The 15,316-nt window shown below is 58.8% G+C and overlaps 1 protein-coding gene across 1 annotated transcript; it reads right to left on the reverse strand.

Annotated features, from left to right (window-relative positions):
• Nucleotides 1-6,093: 6,093 nt before the first annotated feature.
• On the reverse strand, nucleotides 6,094-12,899 carry ZDHHC19 (zinc finger DHHC-type containing 19). Its single transcript, XM_019503056.1, has 7 exons — nucleotides 12,796-12,899; nucleotides 12,181-12,302; nucleotides 11,783-11,922; nucleotides 10,844-11,016; nucleotides 9,775-9,880; nucleotides 8,548-8,611; nucleotides 6,094-6,221 (listed from the first exon to the last, which is right to left on the reverse strand). The coding sequence occupies exons 1-7, from the start codon at nucleotides 12,897-12,899 to the stop codon at nucleotides 6,094-6,096; spliced, it is 837 nt and encodes a 278-aa protein (XP_019358601.1).
• Between the last annotated feature and the right edge of the window lie 2,417 nt (nucleotides 12,900-15,316).

A 15,316-nucleotide genomic window follows, 5' to 3' on the forward strand; every position in this document is an offset into this window, starting at 1 on the left:
TGTACTCAGGTAAATATTACCCCACCACAGTTGTATCGTGGATCTTTCTAATATTTTGGGGGGGAATTAGATGAATAGTCAAGTGTTAAAATGCAAGTAGAGCCACTTCCTTGCAAAAACTTCACCCCCCCAAATTTGGACCCCCTAAAGTGTGGGTCACCCAGTTTGTCCTCCCCTAAGGCTGCAACTGCTGCCATGGCCTGGTCCCGGCTCTCTCCCCCTTTTATTTTCACCCAGAGCTGTTTGATCCTCCTGCCTCTTGTCTCTTCCTGGACTTTAGAGGCAGCAGATGCACTCTTGATACAGCAGCATCTGCTCTCCTTGAGCAGCCTGGACCTTTCCATACCAGCATTCGAGCCCTGCCAGGTGTCCTACCCCAAGATGAAAGATGAGGACACGAGGCATCAGGTCATGCCATAGGCAGAGGCAGCAGGGAAAACGGCCAGACAAGGAGCCCTTAGAGATCTGAGTTTGTGTAGCCCGGAGCAGTGCTCCTCTGCCGAGTTTTCCCAGGGAAGTGCACTCTGCTCAGGCCAGAGCGGTGCTGGATGGAGCATGGAGGGGGAGGAAAGCCTGATGGGGATCACCAAGGTGTCCCAGAGGTGCTGACCTGGAGGAACGAAGGGAGATGCCATATCCGTTCACACGGATGTCACACACCTGTCACGTGGCAGGGACTGGCATCACCCGCCCAGCGGGCAGTCTCCCAAGGGGCACAGGAGGGGAGAGGTCGGTTGACGTATGACCTGGAGGTAGCGCGCAGCCCATGGTCCTCAGTCTTTCCCAGCCTGGCACTGTCATCCCGTTAGGCACAGGGGTTGAACAAGCTGGCCATCACCCTCGGGTACCTGTGGGGCTGTGTCCCCCACTTCCAAAGAGCCTGCAGCGCACGGCTGGGTGCTATCATAGCTGTGCCTCAGTATTTCCCGCTTTCTGCTCCTATTGTTTCACTTCACCTAGAAGTGCGGGCAGTGAGGTATTGCCCTTCCACCCTCAGCTCTCGTGGGCTGGGTTTATTGCAGTGCTTACCATGCTGTCTGCTGGAAAAACTGTTTGCTCCAGGGTGGGATTCAGGGAGGACTTGCTCTGTGGTACCCCAGTCATCACAGCTGCATGGAGTACTGAGCTGGAAAGGGAGTTGGGGGTCCCAGCAACTGGCCCTGAGACATGCATTTTGGCTCTCGGGCTCTCCAGACAGCCACCTTCAAAGCAGAGATGCTTTGAACTTGTTGCAGAGCTCTGGTGTTTCCAGGAAGGCATCAGTGACCTCAGCAAAGCCCATGCGTAACCTGTACAACGGGGTTGCAATGTGGGTGGCAGGGCTCAGAGCGGCGGGTAGGAGAGCCCAGCCCAGCTCCGGCTGGTGAGGTCTTTGCTTCCAGTCATGTCTCAAGTGTGAGGGGATGACAGGGTGGTGCTTCCACTGCCAGCAAGTTCCCTGACATGAAACCTCATGTGGTTAGTAAAAATCCCCCGCCTGCTAGTCTCTCTCTACCAGCCTTTGCACCCGGGGGCAGAGTTTCAGTTTGACTCAACTCTGGTTGAGGCCACTGAAGATTTCCAGGTCAGAGCCGTACCCCGGTGCTGTGGGTGAAAGATGTGCCGGTGGCCACGGGAGCTCAGCAGTGGAGGAGCCCTGCTTGCCAGCACCAGCAAGTTGCAGATGGCAGCTCCATTTACAAACCACACATGGCATCGGAGACCAGAGCCCTGTGTGAACCCAGGCCTGGCAAGACAGGCCATTGTGGGCTGGCATTTCTTTCCCAGCCCCATGCAAAGCATGAAACCTGGTGCAGATGAACAGCAACTGGACATGCCTTCTTTGCACCCCAGCGTGGCAGCAGGAAAGCACTGCGTGAGGCATGTCGGAGTCAGGGGTGCCAGCAACACTGTTCAGCTTGCCCCTGCTCTACGTCAGCTATCGCTTCCTCTCCTGGGCCATATCTGCTGGGAGCAGCTATCCACACCCTGCATGAACTCCCTCCAAAACCCGACCTTGGAGCAGCATCTGCAGGGAACACACGGACCTCGCAAGGAGGCATCTCACCATATCGCTGGCTAGTGGCTGGTCAGGGCTTCTTATCAGTAGAGTGGCACAGCAGGGCCCAGAGGGAAGGGGGTGCACGGTGCCCCCCTGGCAGGCCGGAGATTGTGGCATGCCATTACCAAGAAAGCTGGGTGAGCCCTGGCACAGGGGGCTGCACTTTGCTTTCACAGCAGTGCCAACCTGGGGGCTGGCATAACCATCTGCGGCATGGCCCTGGAGATGCCCCAGATCAGTAGTTTTGGAGCTGTGTTCTCCATGCAGTCATTGCTTCCCCGTGCCAGCTCTGCACTCAGGACGGGGAGGGGGAGACAACAGGGTCCCTGGCACTGGGCTCCTGGCTGGGCAGATCTCCCTGGCGGGGCATGTGCTTGTGTCGAAACTGCTTGCGTGATGTGTTGGTGTCCTTAAAACAACCAGAGGAGCCTCCGGGGCTGTGATGAGGGGATGTCTGCTGCCCGCTGTGTCTCAAGGACTGCCCCACCGCCTGGCTGCAGGCAGGGCTGGGCCCCAGCACCTGGCTGGGTGTGCTTCAGGCTGCTCCACCCCAGGCTAAGACCATCTCATGGTCCCCCATGTCTTCACTGAGCTCCACTGGCATCCTGACCCTATGATGGCAGGGGCAGGGAAGGTTTCACCTCTTCCCAAATTCCCCCTGGCAGGGTAGCGGGAGCTGGTCTGGGCATGGGGAGAGAGCAGCGCAAGCAGTGGCCTGGGATGGGCTGAGAGGAGCCATAATCCACCCTGACCCAGCCAGTTCAAGGCCTGCGGGGAAAGTTTGGTGGTTGCAGGTGACATCTGGCCCAGGGGATACCAGGGGCTGGCCCAGCCAGGCAGGGCTGTCCCCAGAGAGACAAGCCCTGTCCAGCAATTCCTTGATTTCACGCCTATTGGGAAGCTCCTTGATTTTGGAGTGTGGACACAGGGTCCCTTGGCTATTAGCTTTCCCAGCTGTTAATGAGTGCTGGATATGACCTGACATTTGCATCAGTGTGACCGAGCCCAAACGCTGGCCGTGGACGACACCCCGGGTGTGTGATTTGGAGAAGAGGCCCTGGCTCAGGAGCCGGGCTGCTGGAAAGGGGATGCATCGTCCTCTCGTTAGTGCTTGTCTCGACTAGCTCCTACAGCCCTCTGGCAGCTTCCCTGCTGGGGAGGACGGAGGTCAGGGGAGTCCTAGGGGTCAAATGCAAGGCCAAGAGACTGGAGGGTTTCCTCTGGGGCCAGGCCCTTAGCGGGTGGCATCTAGTGTCATTCCCTCACCCCCCCCAATCATTGCACCAGCAGCCTGCACAGTCCCAGTGCAAAGCTCTCTGCAGCCTGTGGGAGTCTTTGATCTGCCCCCCCCAGCTCAGCTGCAAACCCTGCCCTTGTCTGGCATGGCCGGAGGGTGTGGGAGCAGGCCTGGGGGAGCGGAGGCAGGCTGGACATGCAGTTACGGCACTTCTCTGTACATCTTTTAAGTCACCTCCCTGGCTCCCCTCCTCCCATCCTGTGCTGCACAATAGCAAGGGAGTGGGGCATCCGGCTCCTGTGGTCCTAGGCACCATGGGGCTGGAGCCAGGCTCCAGGGGGCCTGGGGGTTGTTTAGCCTGGGTTTTTAATGCCGTCTGGGCTGAACGGCTCATGCTGGACATTTGTGGGCCCTTTGGCTTCGAATGGACAGGCTCGGCAGCACCCGGTCCCTGTTACAGACCCATCCAGCTAACACCCACCTTCCTTGCCACGGCACAGAGCTCCCACTAGCAGCACCGGGAGCCCAGGCCTGGCCTGCGTGTTTGCAGAGGTGAGGCGCAGGGCACCGAGTGCAATATCCCTGCCGTGCCTTCCCTTCCAGGCTCATCTCCGGCATCTGCGGGGCTCAGGAAGGCCTCCCAGGGACTGGAGCCTTGTGCTGGCCAGGCACGCCAGGGGAATGTCACCTCATGTGAACCAGAGCCCGCAGCGCTGCGGAGGGAGTGGGGAGGGATCTGCAGTGTGGGGCAGCAGCCCTGAACCAGCTAAGGTTGGTCTCAGCTGCAGGGAGGCTGGGGCTTAACCTCGGGAGCCCATTCCCAGGTCCCCGGGGGCTCCGCCAGCCTGTGCAGCCTTTGCACTATTCCTGCTTCCAGCGACTTGCAGGGCAGCCGTGCCCCCAGGCAGCTGACCCCTTCCTCAGCCCTGGCGCTGGTCTTTTTTTATGTCTGTTGGTCCAAGGCTGCTTTGGGGAAGTTGAAGCTAAGCTGGGTTAGGGGGGCAAGGCTAAGCGGCAGGAGGAAGGGAGGCAGCACACTGGCTGGAGCAGGGGAAGGGTGAGGTGAGTGCTAAGACACCTGCTTCAGGGCTTAGCCTCTGAAATGCTGGGCAGACCCTCAGGAAGTCTTCCTGGAAATGCCTGCGTCTCCAGAGACAGTCTGGGGGTTGCATCTCAGGCAACCCCCTTTGGAGGACTGGGGTTTTGGGACAGGCTCCTTGACCTTGCCTCGGCTCAGCCACATCCGCACGGGACGTGGAGCCCCAGTCAGACCGGTCCGTCTCTCCTGGCACTCCCTGGCCTGGGTGCGGGGTGGCTAGAAGGCAGCGTGGCCTGGGAGGATTGATGGGACTCTCCAAGAAAGAGGCAGGGCTGGATGGATCACAACCAGAGGTCACATCTACTCCAACCCCCTGCCTGAGGCATGATCAGCCCTGTGCAAACCAGCCCGGACAAATCCACCATTTAACCTCTTTGTAAAACGACCATCAACCCTCACACAAGGCATCACACCCGAACCTGCCACAGGGAAAGCAGAGGTACCATGGCAGCCAACGTCCTGCTGCAGCAGGTTGTTAATAGGGGCATGAGGGCACGTCCCTGGCCCACCCAGGCCTGGTGAAGTCCTGTCTGGGTCTCTGCCTTTCTCCACTAGCTGGTCCCTTGCTAAGGAAGGCACGTAGCTTGCTCTGGCTCGTGACAACTTTTATTATATCACCTCCAGGCTGGAGCTGACCTGCTGCCTGCTGTGACTCAGCCCTGGCCGGGAGCAAGGAGTGCTGCACCTGGGCAGCTCTGGGCACTGTCGTGCTAGCAAAGGTCTCCTGCAGCTCCACAGGTCTCGCAGCTGGCAGGAACGCTGCAAGTCCCCTCTTACCCTGCCCAGCTCCATGCTGGTGGGTCCCTGCAGCCAAGCTGTCTCCCATACCCGGGGCAGAAGGTGTTGCCTCCTTTATGCATCCAGGAGATCAGACCTGGGGCGCAGAGCAGATGGCAGCACTGAGAAGGGAGCAGGGCTGGGCATGGCAAGCAGAGGATGCCTCTCCCATGCCCTGGGCTCTGTGCTCTGGCAGTTTCCTGCTCACCTGGAGCAGGCTGGGCTGGGCTGGGCAGGGCTGTAGCTGCTTCCCCGGGGCCAGAGCAGCTTGGATGAGGGTGGACCCTTCCTCTCCCCTGCGTCCTGCCCTGCTTGGCACACCCATGCTTGGGCACATTCTCTGCGAGAAATGCCCTGTTCATCTCAGTGAGTGCAAACTTTCCTCCAGGCCATTGACTGCCCCCCCCTACATGGGGCTCTTGGCATTGCTTTGCATTGTAGGTGAGCCCAGCCCTGAGTTTCAGCCCCCTCAAATCCCTCAAACAAACATCAGGAAAGTTGCAAGGCTTCATTGTAACAGGGAAAGAGACATGGAAAGTTTTCAGGTTGGCCTGTTCTGAAGACAAATTTAGGTACATTGAATGCCTGTTGACGGTATTTAAAAGCTCCGAAAAAGAGAGGAGGCACCAGCAAAGCCAAGGGGGGTGGCAGGCAAGGGGGGCTGGGGCCGTGGGTTGGGAATGAGGGGTACCAGCACCCCTCTGCCTCTGTTAGCCCTGGAGCTGCCTGGGACAAGGCACTTCCAGGCAAGCTTCCAAGCTACAGCTTAGGGTCTACATTGCTCGTTTTCCTGGGACTCTGCAAGGTGCTGCCGCCTACGGGCCACCGCTGTCAGGACTATTGCTGAGGACTCTGCCAGAGACATTGGAGACCAAAACTAGAAGGATTTTTATTTTTTTCTGCATCCAGAACAAGCAGAAGCCACCTCGGGAGCTCCCCCTAGATATCAGACCGGGACAGGAGGGAGGCGGTGGGGGAGCCCTCTCGGCTGTTGAAGGCTATTTGGGATTTCCAGTGGCCACGTCCATCTCCGTCCGCCGTCATCAGAGGGGCAAACAAGTCCAGGCCTGGCGGAGAGAGGGACGGGAGAATGAGCGACCCGAGTTTGAAGACAACTGTCTGGCAATGGCAGTGGCACGTCTGTTCAGGCAGCAGTGAGAGCATCACCTGAATTGTTGTCATCTGCCTGGCCCCTGCTAAACCCTTCATTGCACAGGTGCTAACGACCGTCTCCTTTTTAATGGGCTTGATGTTGCACCAGTCAGTCAAGCCTTTGATCTTCCCTGCTGCTGCCTGTTCGCTGCTCCTGGTCACGAAGCTCCTATTTCACAGCCCTGCAGACTGGTTTTAACTGATTTCAGTGAAGTTATAGTTCTTTTTTTGGTTCTTTTTTTTTTCCAGTTTTCTCCTTTTTTATTCCGTTTTAAAACAGAATAATGCAGCCCTGGGCCCCTAGTGTGTTAGTAAAGCTTTTAGTTTCTTCTTAACTGGAGACAAATACGTGTTGCTTGATATGGGATGACGCACCTCGCTGTCTGCACCCCCTTTTCCAATAGCCTTGATCCACCCATGTCACTCCCTCCGTGGAGCCAAGTGCATAATGGAAACCCCTGCTCCCAGCACGAGAAGTATCCGCCATTTCTGCTAGCTTTTGCTGGGGCTGTCCATGCTCAGCATTTCTGCAGACCAGAGCTTTCTCTGTCCCATTTCCTCCCGTCTCTAGCCCTGTTGGTGCTACACCTCAGCTTCAGCGAAGGCCCATCGGCTGAAAGCCAAAACACAGGCAGCCTGGTGATGCTCTACGTCCTGATAACCTCCCTTCTTGGATGCAATGGCCCCACCCTGGATCCCAAACAACGTCCCCCCACAACCCCAATCAATGGTGGATAAGTGATGGCCGCGGTTAGGGCTGTTTCACGGAAAGCCGCAGTGAGTGCATACGGATGCCCTTGGTAATAGCAAAGCCCTAGACAAGCCTGTCAATTAAGGCTGTCTCCAAAGAGGACATTTGAGCTGAGTCAAACCCATATCAAGCGGATAAATGAGCTTTTTTGGTCTTCTGCCATCTTCAAATGCATTCAAACAGCACCCTCCTGTCTGAACATTTCCTCCCCACCCTGGCTGCCGGGACAATTCGAAAACAGCTAACTGCCAGGATGCAATGAGACAAATGCAGCCTGGAGCCAGGGGAGGGTGAGGGGCTGGTGTCTGGAGGCAGCTGTTGGCAAAGGAGCACAACAGCAAATTTACACCGGGGAAATGCTCACGAGCCAGTTCCAGCTATAGCAGAGCCCCGCAGTTCCCAGTATCAGAGAGACCCAGTGTGGGAACGGGGGTGCAGCATGGACCCCAGGCTTGGCCACAGAGGCTGTGCGATCCTCTTGCTGCCTTGGCTCTGCACTGATGTTGGCACCTGCCTGCCATGCTCCAGTCACTGGTGAACCCTGTCTCGTTTGAGGATGGCGGCCTGCCCTCCTGTGTTTCACTCCTGGTTGTACCCTTTTCCCTCCGAGGAGCACGGCCCCATTGGAGCTGAGTCTGCTGGGGCCACGCAGGAGGCTGTGACCCAGCTCAGGGTCCAAGGAGCTCAGCCTGGCTAGCATCCATGCCTAGGAGATGCTGGAAAGGCCCCCTCCTTAGCATCGGTGTTTTTTTGGGGCAGAGACAGCTCTCCACGTGGCCTTTTGGAGAGAGCAACCCATGGGTGCCAGTGTCTGCTCCTAGCCCTATGATGTGGGACGCTTAGACAGATGGGCACAAGGGCTTCCAGACCTTCCCAGCTGCGCCTCGGAGCCAGCAGGAGAAATGAAAGCATGATGCACGTCTTCACATTTGTAAAAGGGTTCAGGGCCAGATGGTGCTTGCTGTAAAGTGCAGCCGGCCCCAGCCCCTTCTGCAGGCAGCGAGAGTGTAGGGGAGAGGCCAAGCAGAGCAGACAGGTGCTGGGAGCTGCTGCGCCCAAAATCAGCCGGTTGAATTGACTGCCAAAGCTGCCAAATGGGAGCAGACAGGCATCCTCCCCTGCCTGGGATGACGGCTCGCACGGGAACACATGCATGTGGCGATGGTGACAGCGCTGGTGGAGACACTGGTCTAGTTTGCCGTGACAGTCTGAAAAGCCCCAAAAGGCTGCAGAGGGCAGGATGTGAAGCCCTGGGTTCCACTCCCTCTCTGTGCCTCAGTTTTCCCATCTGTAAATTGGGTGTCCACACTGCTTTCTAAAGCTCGGTATTTACCAGTGTCTCCTAGAGGCTCTTTTGGGCAGGGACCCGTGGCCAGGCCTGGCCCTCCTCAAGCCAGCAAAAGCACTGTCATTTTGGTGCAGCCAGAATGTCACCCCTGGATGTCTTGCGTGAGTGTGAAGCCCCAGGAACGTGGGAGGGCTCTGCTTACCTGTGACGGCCACCTTTGCCCTAGCCTCTTGCCATGGCCTCCAGCTGGGTACCTCCACGCCAGCCTGCAGGGGAGATGATGGAGGCATCAAGCACAGGGAGCAGGCAGGCCGGGCAGCAGTAGAAGCAGGCACCCCAGATTTGGGGGGAGAGACATGGGGCTGCACGAGAGCTCAGGCCAGGAGCAGCTGCAGCCCTCACCTCTTTGGCGGCTGGCTCCCCAGACCCAGGGCCCTGCCGGGACCCTCCCTGGGCCAGCTGGGCTCTGCCCACCTTCTCCGGGCCTGGCACGTGTCCGGGACGGTGGGAACAGGAGGCTGCCGCATGCAGGTGAAGGAGCTGGGTCATGGAAGCCCAGGGCTGGGCAGCTCTGGCCGAGTGCCTGGGGGAGAGGAAGCAATGGTTACCTGTCCTGTCTCGGGCAGGGGGAGCACAGGGCACAGAGGTGAGGCCACAGGCTGAGAGGTACAAACCCCCCTTCAAACACTGCCTGCAGCTCGGTCACGGCCAGGGAGAGCCCCTCAGAAGTGGCACGAGCCCCCCGTGTGTGATATGGCCCCGGGCCGCACACCTCCCCTCTCACCCTCCCAGCAGGGGGAGGCTTCGTGGAGCCAGGCCTGGGCTGGCTTATACGTCTGGACAGCTCCTGGCGCGAGGAGAGCCACCTGCGTTGAAGGGCTGGAACGTGGGGCCACCACATCACAACCAGCCCCCCAGTCTTGCAGCTGGCTCTAGGATTCCCCAGGTGGCACCCCGGAGCGATGGGGTGGCTTGGCCAGGTGCCCTGCACTCACGTGGGTGCCCAGCTCCTGGCCCACCCCCTGCCAAACGGGGTCTTCTTGCCTCGGCTGTAGACCTGTGAACAGAAGAGTGGTGGGGGCAGAGGCATGGGGTGCTCGAGGGTGGCAGGGCATGCTGGGCTGTGCCCTTGCCCATCGGCGGGGGCTGAGAGGCAGTGGAGCAAGCACCCAGGTCTCCCAGGTCCACCTTGAGCCTGGGTGCTGGCTGGGTCCAGCCAGGTCTGACTGTAGCTAGGGCTACTTCCCCGCTTGTCCCCTTGGCTCCAGGCTTGGGGGGATGCCTGGACTTGATGAGGGGAGGCAGGGAGCCCCTGTCCGGTGCCCTGTGCTGCAGGCTTGGGTGGGACAGCCTCTGGATGTGCTGGTCCCGTGCCTCTGGGTCTGAACCGCAGTGATCTGAGCCCCGGGCAGGGCCACCATCCCAGTACCTTGAGCCTGTGGGTGCGCTTGGCCCATGCGTGCAATCTGGCGCGGGAGCTCGCCAGGGCCAGGAGGGGAAGCAGGTAGAAGGCGGCAGGGACGGTCACCACGATGCTGGGAGCCGGAGAGTGAGGGGAAAACACACCATGGTCCACAGCCAGCCACGGACATGGGGGGGACCCCTGCCCTCCACTGTGGGGGTGACACTCCCTGCGTGCGCGTTACACTGCAGGCATATGCATTACACTGCAGGTGCATGTTACACTGCAGGTGCATGTTACACTGCATGTGTGTGCATTACACTGCAGATGTATGCATTATACTGCATGTGTGTGTTACACTGCATGTGCATTACATGGCGTGTGTGTTACATTGCATGGACACACACGTTACACTGCACGTGAGGGCATGTGTTACACTATGTGTGTGTTACATTGCATGTGTTACACTGCATGTGTGTGTTACACTACATGTGTTATACTGCTGGCATGTGACACCACATGTGCATGTGTGTTATATTAGGTGTGTGCATTACACTGTGTGTATTACACTGGGTGTGCACATGTAGCACTGCATGTGCAATGGTGTGGGACACAGCATGTGTGTGTGATCAATCATGTCCACGTGTAACAATGTGCATGGACCTGTGTGTAACATGGCTCCATGCATAACAAGTGTGTAACACGTGCATGCTACAGAACATGTGCAAGCGTGCAATTCACACACGTTTAACACCCTATTTGTGCATGTCACAGGGCATACCTGTACACACGAGTGTAGGTGTGTGATTATGTAATGCAGTGTGTGCGTACACATGTAACACACAGTGTGCGTTCATTAGAAAGCACATATGTGCACACACAAGTGCACATGTGTTTACTGAGCAGAGGGCTGATCTAGATGATCATGTGAGGTCTCTTCCAGCTTTGCTTTCCTAGGAGCAATGAACATAGCAGGTAGGCATGCATGTCTGCATGTGTGACACAGCACGTGTGCAAGGACTGGCGTGTCAGAGTGCCCCTGGGCACCCCTCTGGCAGGGGAGCTGGGCTGAGGGTCCCCATCTCTCCAAGGATACGCGCAAGCTTTCTCGGTGCTGAGGGCCTGGCCAGAGCTGAGCACCAGGTAGGCGATGCAGGAGGCCAGCACCAGCGCGTTGTAGCCACACAGAAAGGCCACGAAGAGGGAGAAGCAGCGGGCGTTACCACGGCCCACGCAGTTGTTCAGCCAGTAGCAGTGGTGGTCAAAGCCCTGCGGGCAGGGAGAGCCTGGGGCTGGTCGCTGCTGGCAGAAGGGCAGCTGGGGGCTCGTGGGGGGCCAGCTGGCTGGCAGGGATGGCCGGACTAGCCTGCCAGGGACGCGTGCTCTGGGGCCGGGAGTTGTGGGCAGGCACACGCCTGCATGTGCAGAGCAGGGGGTGTGCAGGGATGGGGATGTGTGTTTGGAACTGTGTGACCAGTGCGTGGGCACAGGGATGTGCGAGCTGGGGTGTCTCTGGGCATGCAGGGCACATGTATGGGTTTGTAGCTGCATGTGCGGAGGCATGCAGGGGGTGCAGCTGCATGTGCAGGGGTGTGCAGGGACAGACGTGTAACTGCATGTGCAGGGGCGTGCAGGGCATGTGGGGGTACAGCTGCATGTGCAGGGGCGTGAAGGGACAGGCATGTGCAGGGGTAAGCAGAGTACACATGTAGTGGACAGGCATTTGCAGGGGCTTGCAGGGTGCATGTGTAGGGGTGCAGCTGTGTGTGCTGAGATGGCTGTGGCTGCATGGGTTTGTAGCTGTATGCAAGGGCATGCAGGGCACGTGGGGGTGCAGCTGTGTGCGCAGGGGTGTGCAGGGACAGGCATGTAGCTATATGCAGGGACATGCAGGGTACATGTGTAGGTACGCAGCTGCGTGTGCAAGGACACATATGTGGCTGCGTGGGTTTGTAGCTGCGTGTGCAGGGGTGTGCGAGGCCATGTGTGCGGCCATGTTCCCTGGCTTGTGCCTGGAGCAGCTGGTCAGCCTCACCTCCACGCAGACGTTGCAGGAGGGGCAGTGGAAGCTCTGTGGCGGGCAGTAGCAGTGGCACTTGTGGCACCAGCGTGGACCGAAGCGTCTGTCCTTGTCATGGAGCACCTGGATCACCAGCCTGGTCCGGCCCTTGGCCCCTGGCTCAGGGAGACGCAGCACAGGGTGAAACTGCCCCCACCCTCCCCACCTGAGAGGCCGTGGCGGGGGTCCCTCCAGACCTGCCCCAGTCCAGGCAGCAAGGTGGTGACCCCTCGGCCTGGCAGCCAGGGAAATGGGGAGGTCTCCAGCGAGCTCAGGCAGGAGGACCCTCATCCCTTTTGACCCATCATGTGCCCTCCAGACCTCCCCTGTTGGGCTCCCTGTTGACCCCAGCGGCATCACAGCCCTCTCGCTACCTCGGGGCAGGATCCCGGGGTCCATGAAGCTGGCCAGCAACAGGTTGGCCAGGGTGGGGAGGAAGAGGATGCCAGCCACAACGGGGAAGGCCAAGGAGACGTGGACAGCCAGCCAGCCGCACCTGCAAGGAAGGCAGCGGGGTCATCGCATGGCTGGACGTCCCAGGGTCTTGAGGAGGGGAAAGGAGGGCCCCGGGCTCAGCCCTATCCCAGGGTCCCCATCAAAACCAGCCCCCGCAGCCAGCGTGGCTTCCAGTGGCCAGTGGCACCAAATTTGGCTGGTCCCAAGTGGCTGGAGTGACAATAGGAGGAAGGGGAACAACTGCCCAAACTCCTGAGAACAGCTTTGATCGGCTCTGCCCCTGCCATGACCCTCCCGCTGGTCCCTTGCCTCAGTTGCTCCATCTGTGTAATGGCAACACCCCACCTGGCAGGGGTTCATTAGGCCCGCAGGTGCCCACGGGCAGCCGTACGCGGGCAGCTTGGGGCAGAGGGAAGCTGTGTGGGGGGCAAAAGTGCCCCAGGGCCCATCTCCCCCGGGCTTAATTGGGCGCTTGCTGCTGTGTGATGCCCAAGGCAAGGACTGCCCCCCCCGAGGGAGGGCCCACCACTCACGGGAAGGAGAAGAAGAGGGCACTGAGACACACGAGGGAGCTGACGTGGAAGGAGGCGCACAGGCTGGGCAGCACCCAGCGCAGCCCCTCGCCCCCACGGCTCATCTCGGGGCACAGCCGGGGCTCTCCCCGGACCGGCCATGCAGCCTCCGGCCCCCCCTGGAACCCGCATCCCGTTCCCGTGGCGACGCTCCCCGGAGACGGAGCATCACAATGGGCACGGTGGGACCGGCCGGCCCGGGAGGCTCAGCGCTGGGGAGAGCCCGGCAGGAGGCAGGCTACCAGGAGAGGCGATTTCAGGTCCCTTCCGACCCGGCCAGCTATGAAATTATGAAACTACAGGACACCGGGGTCCTGCCCCGCACAACAGCTCTCGGGGCTGTTTTCGCTTCCTCTCAAGGGACTGTAACCGAGCCCCCAGCATCGCAGCACAGCCAGGCGGGCAGGGCCTCAGGGGGGCCTGTCTAGTCCAGCCCCGTCCCAGTCAAAGGGTTGTCTGCTGTATTCCTAAAACACCCCAGACAACCCTTCATGACAGCAGAAGCCTGGTAACGCGGGGGCTGAGGGGCTTGCCCTCGCTCAGGGAACTGAGTCTTTCGTTGCCAGGCCCTTTTCCCAGCTGGGGGTGACGTCCCTGCCCCTTTTCCAGCACCACAGCCAGGCTCAGCCGCTCACCACTGCCCTGCTGCCCGCAGCCCCAGAGGGATCATCAGCTCTCTGGGCCCCAGCACCGTGCAGGGAGCTCACGGGTTTGCTTCCACCCCGGATCTTTCCAGGCCGCTTTCCAGGATGCACTGCCTGCCCGGGTGAGTGCTCCCAGCCTGCGTGCCCGGAGCAGATTGTGGCGCCCTGTGTTTCTAGGCTATTGATGGAAACATCAGCTGACATCAGACAGTGTCTGAAACACTAATGCAAACCTTGTACACCGCTTCTCAGCCCCGCTAGACTCCAGACCTCCTCGGAAAGAGCCAGCTCTTCGCTTTCACTCTTCATCCGGCCTCTGGAAAAGTACTAGAGCAATTTCTCCCTTGCAAAGAACAGACCCCAGCAGGGCAGGACATTGGTGACCCTCTGGATCCCTGTTTGAAATCCCAGGGTTTCTCTCCCGAGGTGTTTGCACACCCGGCTGTGCTCGTCTTGTGCGGCACCCTTCACAGATCCCGTGCCAGCAGCATCCTGGCTGAGAATCACTTGGGACAGCCTAGAGAAACCCTGATAGCTACCACCCCGCTGGATGACAGCTACATCTGTAGGTGCTCTCTGCCAGCGCTGCTTCCATGCAGCACGTGCCGTATGGATAGGACACAGTGTGACCTGTGCATCCAGACTATCAGGGGGTCTCAAGTCAAATATCCTGCTAATGTGTAGCGTCATCTTGGAATCATTGAATCACAGAATCATAGGACATGAGGGTGGAAAGGACCTCAGGGGGTCACATCCAGTCCAACCCCCTGCTCCAAGCAGGACCAGCCCCAGCTACATCATTCCAGCCAAGGCTTTGTCTACCCGGGTCTTCAAAATCTCCAACGATGGAGACTGCACCACCTCTCTGGGTAACCTCTTCCAGTGCTTTACTACCCTCCTAGGGAGAATTTTTTTCCTAATATCCAACCTCAACTTCCCTTGCTGCAGCTTGAGCCCATTGCTCCTTCTGTCATCTGCCCGCACTGAGACCAGTCCAGCTCCATCCTCTTTGCAGCCCCCCTGCAGGGAGGTGAAGGCTGCTATTCAATCCCCCTCCGTCTTCTCTTCTGCAGACTCAATCAGCCCAGGTCCCTCAGCCTCTCCTCACCAGTCCTGTCCCCCAGCCCCACAACCATTTTCATTGCCCTCCGCTGGACTCTCTCCAATGTGTCCACATCCTTTCTATAGTGGGGGCCCACAACTGGTCACAGGACTCCAGATGTGGCCTCCCCGGTGCTGAATAGAGGGGAGGAATCATTGCCCTCAATCCACTGGCACCGCTTCTCCCAATGCAGCCCAGGATGCCAGTCGCCTTCTTGGCACCAAGGGCACCCTGCTGGCTCCTGTTCAGCTACTTGTCCCCTGCCTCCGAGGTCCTTTTCTGCAGAGCTGCTGCCCAGCCCATCACCCCAGCCTGCACCAGTGCATGATGTGGTGCTGGGATGTTTTTAGCTTAAAAACCTCTTCTCCTTCACTCACATTTATGCCACAAAAAGGGGGAAAGTTTCATAAACCGGTTTGCCCCAACTCAATTCAGTCTGATACTACATTCAACCAAGTTTATCTTAAACCAAGTTGCACACTGAACTTCTGTTCAGTTACAGGTTTAAACCAGTTTATGATCACTTCACCCGGTTTATGTGTCACTTCTGTCCTGAGCCTTAGACTCAAGGGCTCCTCAGAAAATGCCAGCTCTGAGTTTTCACTCATCTTTTGACTGGGAAGACATACTGGAGCCATGCTTCTGCTGCTAAGAGCCCAGCAAGCTGGCAGCCAGGCAGGAGGCTTTTGACCTGGAATTCTTGGGTCAGCTCACTGAGGTGGTAAAAGCTAGGGAT

This window comes from Gavialis gangeticus, unplaced genomic scaffold, assembly GCF_001723915.1.
Source record: "Gavialis gangeticus isolate Ggan-Ray unplaced genomic scaffold, GavGan_comp1, whole genome shotgun sequence".
Classification (NCBI taxonomy): Eukaryota; Metazoa; Chordata; order Crocodylia; family Gavialidae; genus Gavialis; species Gavialis gangeticus.

Bases quoted from the DNA above. Each gene is read 5' to 3' on its own strand.
- ZDHHC19 (XM_019503056.1), bottom strand. From the start codon at position 12,899: ATGAGCCGTGGGGGCGAGGGGCTGCGCTGGGTGCTGCCCAGCCTGTGC. The intron at 11,923-12,180 runs GTAGCGAGAGGG...TCCCTGAGCCAG, and splicing joins CCCCGGGATCCTGCCCCGAG to GGGCCAAGGGCCGGACCAGG. The intron at 6,222-8,547 runs GTAAGCAGAGCC...TCTCTCCGCCAG, and splicing joins GGCAAAGGTGGCCGTCACAG to GCCTGGACTTGTTTGCCCCT.